At 35.8% G+C, this 9,905-nt stretch overlaps 1 protein-coding gene across 1 annotated transcript; it reads right to left on the bottom strand.

Annotated features, from left to right (window-relative positions):
* Window positions 1-567: 567 nt before the first annotated feature.
* Window positions 568-4,629, bottom strand: LOC108457506 (uncharacterized). Its single transcript, XM_017756622.2, has 8 exons — window positions 4,095-4,629; window positions 3,023-3,167; window positions 2,759-2,927; window positions 2,120-2,390; window positions 1,687-1,952; window positions 1,398-1,613; window positions 1,201-1,303; window positions 568-1,044 (listed from the first exon to the last, which is right to left on the bottom strand). Exons 1-8 carry the CDS (start codon window positions 4,243-4,245, stop codon window positions 983-985), a joined length of 1,383 nt encoding a protein of 460 aa, XP_017612111.1. The 5' UTR covers window positions 4,246-4,629; the 3' UTR covers window positions 568-982.
* Window positions 4,630-9,905: the final 5,276 nt, after the last annotated feature.

The following is a 9,905-nucleotide window of genomic DNA, read 5'->3' as shown; positions in this document are numbered from 1 at the left end:
ATAAAATTATTATTTAAATTATCCAAATATATCCCTTAAATAATTTCCTGAGGTTTATCTAAGTTTAAACATTTTCAATTCATTCCCTAGCATATTTGAATTAGATTAACTTGAAGAAATTTTTGAGGGACATATTAGATAATTTAAATAAGAATTTCATATAATTTATTAAGTTCATTTAAAAAAATAATGAGAAGGGTTTATTTTTGTTATTCTTATATCTTTTAGAGACTATTTAAATTTAATTTCAAAAGATGACATACCAACATACAAATAATCTAAATATGATAATTACTTCATTAAAACCCTAAAAATTTTATCAGTCTAAGAAAGTGACGGCACTCAACTTTATTATAAAAATCAAGTCATTCCAATAAATAATCTCGAAAGTAGATATTTTCATAATTTTATAGGTTCAGATTCATAAAAATTCCAATATATTTCCTTTCTGAAACCAAAACTTGCAAAACGGGTAGTTTCAATTTCAACGCACATAGTTCTATGTTCATTTCTTCTTTTTTATCCAGAGTCGAGATATGGGAAAGGGTGATGAACCATCTGGCAATATGCCTTGAAGAAGTAACCATTTCATTGCAGATTTAAAGTTAGGTGACAGATAAGTGGACCGAAAGAAAGAAAAAAAAAAGTCGAGGAAAATGTAATGCAAATTACATATAAATCAGTTTAGAAAAGAATAATATCAAAATGGGTATTTTTGCTTTCCTATTTTTAACAGATGAAACCATCGACTCCCGTCTACCGGTTGCTGATCTAAAGACAGCTCAAAACAATCACGAAAACTTTCTATATAACCCCCCACATCCTCAGACCACTATTTTTCTTATACATTGTAAATCTCTAATATAAACCAAAAGTACAAACCTCCATCCATGGTAGGAACAGCAACTGTATAAAGGAACCAATTACGTCGTTGTTATCAACCTGCCAAGAATTCCCTGCTGGCCTGTAGGCACAACATCACTCAATCGTTTAGTGGCTCTGCCTCAGGATCCCTTTCCTTCATTGCTGTCCAGCTTTCCATCTCTGAAATATAAACCACCAGAAATCTTGTGAAGATTAAAAAACCTTAAATGTATAGTGAACGGCAAGAAAATTAAGAATGTTCGGGTTCAATGCAGCCCTTATGACACTATGCATATTGAAAAGAGGAAAACTGTGATATAAGGTTTGTACACATACTTGGCTTGTCAGATATTGCCATCAGCCGTCTTTGCAGGATAGATGCCACAAAGAGGAAAATCGAGCACATACCAAACATGACAGTGATGGGAAATGCATTAACCTTCAGGGGTAAACCGGCACAGTTAGTTACAGAGTAATAGGCGTGTGTCTACGGCATGATTAAATGAAGCTATCATATAGAGCCTATAACATACATTGTACAGCACAATGCAAACAAAGATATTGAGAGGAATGCGGAAGAAGTTCATAATTGTGCTCCTGGCCTCCTCCGGGATGTACTGGGATCTCATTTTCATGATGGATGGCCAGAATATCCCCACACAAGCCTCAAACGTACAGAAACCAAGAAGCTGGAGACAACCTGCAAATGAGATGCTTCCGCCTTTCACTTTAGAAGGTGCGACCAAGACCTGTTGCAATTTTACACAGTTAGGAATCACTTAATATAAAGGGGGAGAGAGAGACAGAGAGAGAGGGACATACATTGGTTATAATGGGAAGCATGAGAGAGACAGAGGAAATCACAAAAACAATCTGCATGTAGCTTTCTACCCTGGGTGATGAGCGAGCCATCAATCGAGAGGCAAGGGAGCTTCCCAGCATTGAAGCCAACATGAACGTGGCAAAGATAAAACCATGAGGGATCTCCTCATCATTGGGGCTCAAAGCAGGAGTCCAAAGGAACACAAAGGTGTACATTGAGCCTTCAAACAGAGACTGGATGGCACCCAGCAAAGCAATTTTTTCATCTGAAGTGCATGGAAGATTAGACTTAAGGGGGGGAGCAAAAAGGAAAGACAGGAAAGAATCAGTGCATGATGGAGGATGAGTGATAACATGAAAGTATTGGCCTGGAAGGCTAGAACATGTCATCATGATCAATGCATTGAGATTAAAAGTAAATACTGAACTCTACCAGAAGCTATTGCTACAGCAGCACCCCTAAACTGGGTAAGCAGGTCCTTATTTTCTGAGGCATCTCCATAATTTTCTGTCCATGATGATAAAATAATAGCCATCCCAATGGCAAGAAAGCATGCAGCAGCATCAAAAGGAGCCACTGGTCCAAGGGACAATGAACCAACAAGTAGGTTCCCAAACAACCCAGACAAAATGGCAATAAGACCATTGCCAAGAAATATTGCCTTCGAAAATGTTAATGACAACCATTGTTGCTCAAAGCCCCTCTGCAAAGATTAGAAGCACAAACAGAATTGTCAAAACATGATTAAATTTAAAGGATCTATTGACATTAATTGAGCTAAAGGCTCATAGAAGAATGTGGATAAACAGAACTAGATGGTTCGTGCTTTACCATCTGGGGAAACGATGATGGAAAATTTAAGAATTGTAGTATATTCCTATGTATCATGTACACTATGATAGATGTAAACTAAGTATTTCAACACTGTTGGGAAACAACCTGACAGGGAGCAACATACAGCATCTATAATACTAGAAATAATGGTGAAGGTCATAAGAGAATACATCTATAATGTTTATAAGTCCACCTAATAAGCATTAAGAGTAAAGGGGGATAGTTGAAATGCCTCACCTTATTATGTTCAGCAACAAGCCATGACTCAAATGCTGAAAACAGAAGAGACGTAGCAATACCTCCCAAAACACGACCTATCATCAAAACTTTGTATTCAGGAGAATGCTTGGTAATGCAGCTAAGTATGTAAGTTATGCAGTATGTAACGCACGCCCTCCTCCTGCCCCTGAATTGAAAAAATGAAGGTATTTTTGTATCAAGACAAGACATTTCATCCATAAAGCACAATATATCACAACAGAAGCCAAAGTAAAAGCTTACTGTTTGTCAGCTAGAGATCCAACAATTGTCCCAAACAACATGGAAGAGCCAAAACCAGCAATAAAAAGCTGTCCGATCTCCCCTTTTCCAAATCCATATGTACTGTACAGATAGTAAACATATGGACCCTGAAGCCAGTCTCCAGCTATTGACACAACCATTTATTAGAACAGCAAGCTAGAATATGCCCAATTACCACAATATAAGAATGTTAATCTTTCACAATTACCAGAAAACATAACTACAGATATGATCATACCTCCGGAACAGATATCGTGCATTACACTAATGAAGCTACATGTTTATGATGCATATTAATCAAAGAAAGACTTGCTCAAGTGCTAACCTTTTTTTTTTTCACGGTATTGTCAAGTGCTAGCTTAACAGCAAATTTTGATACAATAAGTCAAATTACTGACCAATTGCATCCCAAGGAGACAACTAGAAGCGCCATCACTCCTTCTATTACCAAGAAACTAATTCAAGGGTTTAATGCAACTTTATTTAGCTTTCAGCTAGTTTTACTATCTAAGGAAAAAAAATCTTAATGGGGCAGCGGCAGACTAAACTCGGCAGAAGTAGGACTTTACTCAAGCTCCAAGAAAATAGACTTAATTCTCAATTTTTTATTCAGGACCATCATCAATAAGAGGACCTAGAACCCAAGCAATAGCGACCTGTCTCCGACCCACCAAAAAAAAAAAAAACCAAATCCATCGTCTCAACCAGAAAACAGAAACGGACTAAAAATCGACATACAACTTATTGGAAGTCATTTTCAAGTACTATTTCCTTGTCTTTTACAAGCTAAATCAAATGAATGAATCCCGTTTTCCATTTCCAAAGCAAATAGAAACAGTATTGTTCAAAGTAGTCATTAATGACAAGAACATTATCCACCAAAACGGGTAAAATAACAAAAACTTGCAAATCTAGGAAATGGGCATCTAAATTCATTAAAAAAAATCCACCAACAATAGATCAGATCCATGTTAATGTAAAAAAAAAGTGAGATCCAAAGATAGAAATGGAAATCAGATCTGGGTAAAACAAAACGAGGGTAGTTAGTTACCCATCATGAGAGAGTAGACAAGAAGGTAATTGTTCTTGAAGGAATTGAAAGCAGGGGATGTGTTGATTCGGTCCTTGCTGGTCTTGCTTAGCTCTAATGCGGCCACCACCGCTCCCAATGCCCCGAACACGACGAAGTAGAACAGCTCCATTGCTGCTGCCTGGCCCTGCTACGCAAATTACTAGGAGAGACGCAGATAATAAAATAATGCTGTGAAGCCGAAGCCGAAGCCGAAGCCGAAGCCCAAGGCAATGCGTCTTCTGCACACTGGATTCTTTTTAGTTCTTTAAAAGGGAGTTAGATATGAGATATACCCAGCAAGAAAAGATGATGGATATTCGGTTTCTATTTCCTGCACATGCCTCTGCTTCAGTGGCTTCTTTTCGGAGTGTCCTTAGTTGTTGTACATTTGATTTAATCATTAAAAAGAGTGAGGTACAATGACGAGAGCGTGGGAGGTGTGAGAGAACTTGTGAGGATGAGTAAATATTGGATGAAAACCGCGAAAGACGAGCCTTTAACATTTGGGTCACTTTTTAGCTGGACCTTTTGGTTGTAGGTCCGACACGTGGCGGGATGTGGGTTGTCCGATATGAAGAGTAACAAAGAGGACATGTCGGTGGGTTAAGATCAGATGGACAATGCGCTTTGGATCTTCAAAGAGGATCAAATGAAGTGGACCCATTTAACCTTACCAAAATTGTCTGTGGGCCTTTAGATTACATTGTGAGTCCACCTACCGAAGATATTTATTTTCGTATCATTGTCTTGTCATAACAATGCCAAATATTAGATCTAACCATTCATATTTCAAATGAAAAAAAAACAAAAGAAGACCATTGATATTTCCACTATGAAAATAGAAAAATAATATTCAATGTGTGGATGCTTTAGTTCAGTTAGATAGTAATTTTCAATTACTAGTTGCCTCAGATGTTTTAATTTTTTTAACTTGTTTAGTGTGTGCTTAGGTGAAAATGTGGAGGAATAGAAAAAAAGGAAAGGAAAAGTGGAAAAAATGAATTTTGGGTCTACTTAGTAAGAAAGAAAGTGAGAGAAAAAAAAATAGTAGCGGATATTATTTTTCATCTTAATGCATAAAAAGTAATCATTTCAAATTGAAATAATAAGAGAAAAATGAAAAAGATTTGCATATTAGTTCAAAATTATACATTTTTCAAATATTTTATTTTCTTTCTTTTCATTTTTCACATATACTAAACACACATATGGAAAAAATAATTATGTTTTCCGTCCTTCTAGTTTTCTACCTATTCAATTTTTCATTTTTCCAATTTTCTTTCCTCTCAACCAAGCAAAGCTTTAATGTTTGTAATTCTTTTATTGCCACTTTTAAAGTTCTTTTATAAATTGTTAAAAGATGTTAGGGATAAACCTAAATTAAACAACGAACAAAAATGGTTAGAGAAAATTGGACACAAATATTTAAGTGAAAAAATTCCTTCGATGAAGAGGATAAAAATCCACAACAAAGAAAACTTCACTAGTCGGAAAATAAACTAAAAGAGTATAATGATGGAGAAAAATAAACCCTAATCCCTAAATAATACAAAGCTCTCTGACTAAGAAATGAAATTCCCTTAAAACTCTCTTTTATTGTGTTGTTTCAACAACTCTTCTAAGGTTGCTAAAGCCCTATTTATAAACTAAAATTTGTGCGCTAATATAATTAAAATATCCCTAGAGTTCTTAGATTTCAACTACGAAAAGATAGCATAGTTTAACTCGGAGAAGAAACCCGATCTAGTGGAGAACACGTTGCCATGTCCCAACATCTCGCGTCGTGTTGTCCCAACATCACCCGTTGTCATGACGTATCGTTGTGACTTCATCATTGACTTTGTTTTTACTTTAGTTTAACCCAAAAATGCGAGGCACATTTCACAAATCTCCACCTTAACTCGTATTTTGCCATGTCTTCTTTGTCGAGCCCCGTCTCAAGCCTAATTTGATGTTTGCATGATACTAACCAAGTCCAAACAATAATTGAACTTGGAAACTGGAAGACTTTTAGTCATCATATCGGTTGGATTATTTTTTGTACCAATCTTATAAATCTAAATATCTCTTTGAGCAACACTTCTCGAACAAAGTGATACTGAATGTCTATGTACTTTGTTCTTTCGTGATACATCTGATCTTTAGTGAGATGTATGACACTCTATTACCACAATATACGACAGTTTCTTCTTTTTTCTTAACCAACTCCCCGAATAGACCTTTCAACCAAATGACTTCTTTTACAACTTATGTGATTGTCATATATTCAACTTCAATAGTAGATAAAGCCACAGTGGCTTGAAGCATGGCTTTCCAACTAATGGAACATTTGCCAAAAGCAAAAAGATATCCCATGAGGGATCTTCTTTAAGTCTAAATCTCATGCATAACCTGAGTCTACGTAGCCAACTAGTGTTGGGATTGTCGGTACTCCTCATGGCACAACAGAAAAAAATTTCGGCGATCCTCTACCATAGATGTAACACCCCAATCCTGTGGCCGTTACTGGAAATCGAATACGAGGTGTTACCGAGCTTACTTCATTTATTTCCCCCTATTTATTATTTAATTTTTTTATTTGTTCCAGGCAAGCTGGCTAATTGTATCATAGTCACCTTAAAAATCATATCTTGAGTTCTGGAACTTGAAATCCAATTCCATAAATTTTTTCCGAAACTAAACTCGTATATCTATATAGGGGAATTTTTGTAGAATTTTTGGTTGGGCCAATTAGTACAGTTTATTCATTAAAGTCTCCCCTGTTTCAAGGTTCGACTACACTGACCTCTGTACCTTACGATTTAAATATCTCCCTGTAAAGGGCTTCAATGCCTATGCCGTTTGTCTCTAATGAAACTAGACTCGATAATGAATCTGTACATATAAGGCACGACTTCTAATTATCTCGATAAAATTTACGGTGAATTTTCTAAGTCGAAACAGGGGATCCAGAAATCGCTCTGGCCCTGTTTCACAAGAATTTAATTATCTCCTAACATACAGCTCATATGGTAGTTTCGTTTCTTCCATATGGAAATAGACTCATCAAGCTTCTATTAAATAATTGATTCATTATTTAATTCCATTTCTACTATTTTTAGTGATTTTTCAATCTTACATCACTGCTGCTGTCAGCATCTGTTACTAAAGCAACTATGCCTATTTCATGATTTTTCCTTGATCTAACTAATAATTCATCATACATATTACAAATTATGATCATGACTAGCCATGCCAAGGGTTAATCATCACCGAGCATCTCCCTACTACACTATTACCAAATCATGAATTTAACACCGAAAATAATCAGCCATGACATATGGCATAATAATCGAGTAGGCCTCGACCAATACTCAACCAAAACCAAATTACCGAGACTTGTGTCCAAACATCATAGAACCAAATCCAACCAAACATTATGCCATTTTCGCATGGCTAAAGTTTACATACCCAATTTCAACAAAACATAATAGCCTATACATGCCGAAATGTTCTCCTAGACCAACTAAAAGAAGATACCAAAAGTTGCTAGCCGGTGTGATGGCTTCGACGACGGTCCCGAGCACACAAAATGGATCAAGAACCTAAATAAGCAACAAATAAGCACACCAAATGAGTACATAACTCAGTAAGTCATAAGCACTACTCTACCGTCCAACAATAACGATCATAAGTGAAAAACAAATAATACAAAATCAATTTTTCCAACCATAACAAACTATGCTACAATTTCTTAAATTTTTGGTTCGATCTCATGCCAAGTCCTTCGATCAAATCAAATGCCAAGTCAGCCCAATCGATTTAGATCCATTTCCTCAAGTTTGAAACAACGATGCACTAGATAAATTTATGCATACACCGCACAATCTCGATTTCGATATTTAGTTAGTAGCTCAATCACTTACCTCGTTCATGCACAATTTATATCAACAACCGAATGTTGCACACATAATGCTTATTATGTTCGCACACATAGTGCCATAGTAAATCGCACACATAGTGCATTTGAGATTCCCTCATGCTTCAACCTCCCAATCGGCACACATAGTGCCACATAATTTTGCACACATAGTGCCCTATGTTGTTTCATCATGGTAAAGCAATTTACTTAACTCAAATTGTACATATGGTCATATTATTAAGTAAGGGAATCATTCTGAAAAATATCTATCCAAGGAGTTCTAGCAAAAGTGCTTAAGGACTTACCTTGTGTTGGGTATAACTGTTCCGACCCGGCTACTCGATGTCCTTGGCTTTGCCCTTGCTTGATTCCCTTCTTTAACTTCTCGGCTTAATAAATAAATTAACTAGTTTAGTCATCTTGCTAAACATTTATAACTCAACTACACATGCATATGTATGTTTGTATATTCGGCAACCACTCTTACTAACTACCCATTTAGTCGATTATACACATAGTTAAAGGTAACATCACGAATGGGCATACTTATGTATATATATATATATATATACATAACCGAATGTGCACCAAAAATTTGATTCAACATCACCTACATACTCACTTTGATGGCCGAATATATATACATGTACAATGTCATCTATAACATCATCTAAACACCCAAATTCTTCTCATGCACACTTGATCGATTTTTTTCCCAATCTAGCATAGCTTCACCTCTATTTGTAATATCATATAAATCCCCATGTGACTACATTTCTTAAGTTTAACATCTTAATGCCCATTATAGCCACTCCCATAATCTAAATCTAAAAATCGGCAACATCACCTTTCAACTATGTTAGCGAATCCTCATCCTCTTCTTAGTCCTACATTCGCACCTCCAACACCATGACTTAACAACTTCAACTTTCATGCTAACATAACAAGCAACTTAACTCATCCATATAACTAACACGTTAATAGCATCAAGGTATCAACTAAAATTTTAAGCTTCTTTGTCAAATCCCAACTCTCCAACAACCCCAAATCCAACCATGGGATAGATGGAATTCAAACTAACAACCAAAAATATACATGAATTTAAAGGAATAACTTCAACATACCTCAACCTAGATACAATTATGGCGAATTTCTCCAAAGCTTTTCTCTCCTTCTTTACTTGGTTTTTCGCTAAAGGATAGCAAGGATGAACACACACTTCTTTTTCTTTTTTTTTGTTCATTTTCTTATTATTAATCTTTATTTCTTCTCTATTTTAATTACTCACCAATATTAAATAATAAACAACATAACCTTGGAAGAATGAAGCCATGCTTGGCCGGCCACTCAACATGATTTGGGGCATTTTGACATGCAAACCCAAATTTTCATATTTCAATACTATTTGGTCCTTACTTATTTACCTATCAAATTTTCTAAGTCTCTCAACTAAATCCTTTCAAGCAAGATTCACATTCCTAAGATAAAAATTAAAACATCAAATTTTCATACAAGTACTACCACACATATAAGGTATGCAAATAAAATTTTAACTAAATTTTATGACTCGGTTTTGTGGTCCCGAAACCACATTCCGACTAGGGTCAAATTAGGGCTGTTACAATAGATCCATGTACGATGAATGAAACGAGTTGAATAACTGAAAAGCGATGAAAGGATACTGCTGATTCAATGTCGATTCCAAGCCACAACGAAAACATCTCAACCTCTACATAGTCCACCCAGTATTAAAACAAACGACAAAAACTCTCCTGGAACTTTTCCAGAGAAAATCTCCCAAAACAACTGCTAGACCTTTTCTTATTTTCTTTTTAGAACATTCTTACCCTAATTCAAGACTTTTGGTATCCATATATTGAAAACAGAAT

This window comes from Gossypium arboreum, chromosome 8 (genome assembly GCF_025698485.1).
Source record: "Gossypium arboreum isolate Shixiya-1 chromosome 8, ASM2569848v2, whole genome shotgun sequence".
NCBI lineage: Eukaryota > Viridiplantae > Streptophyta > Magnoliopsida > Malvales > Malvaceae > Gossypium > Gossypium arboreum.
Note: the sequence above shows the minus strand (reverse complement) of the source record. Positions and strands in the feature narration are given on the sequence as shown.

What these genes read in the sequence shown, in the direction of transcription:
- LOC108457506 (XM_017756622.2), bottom strand. Translation starts at nt 4,245, where the DNA reads ATGGAGCTGTTCTACTTCGTCGTGTTCGGGGCATTGGGAGCGGTGGTG. An exon ending in TGTCTACTCTCTCATGATGG is followed by an intron (nt 3,168 to 4,094) that starts GTAACTAACTAC and finishes TTGTGTCAATAG; the next exon opens with CTGGAGACTGGCTTCAGGGT. An exon ending in GGATCTCTAGCTGACAAACA is followed by an intron (nt 2,928 to 3,022) that starts GTAAGCTTTTAC and finishes TTTTCAATTCAG; the next exon opens with GGGCAGGAGGAGGGCGTGCG.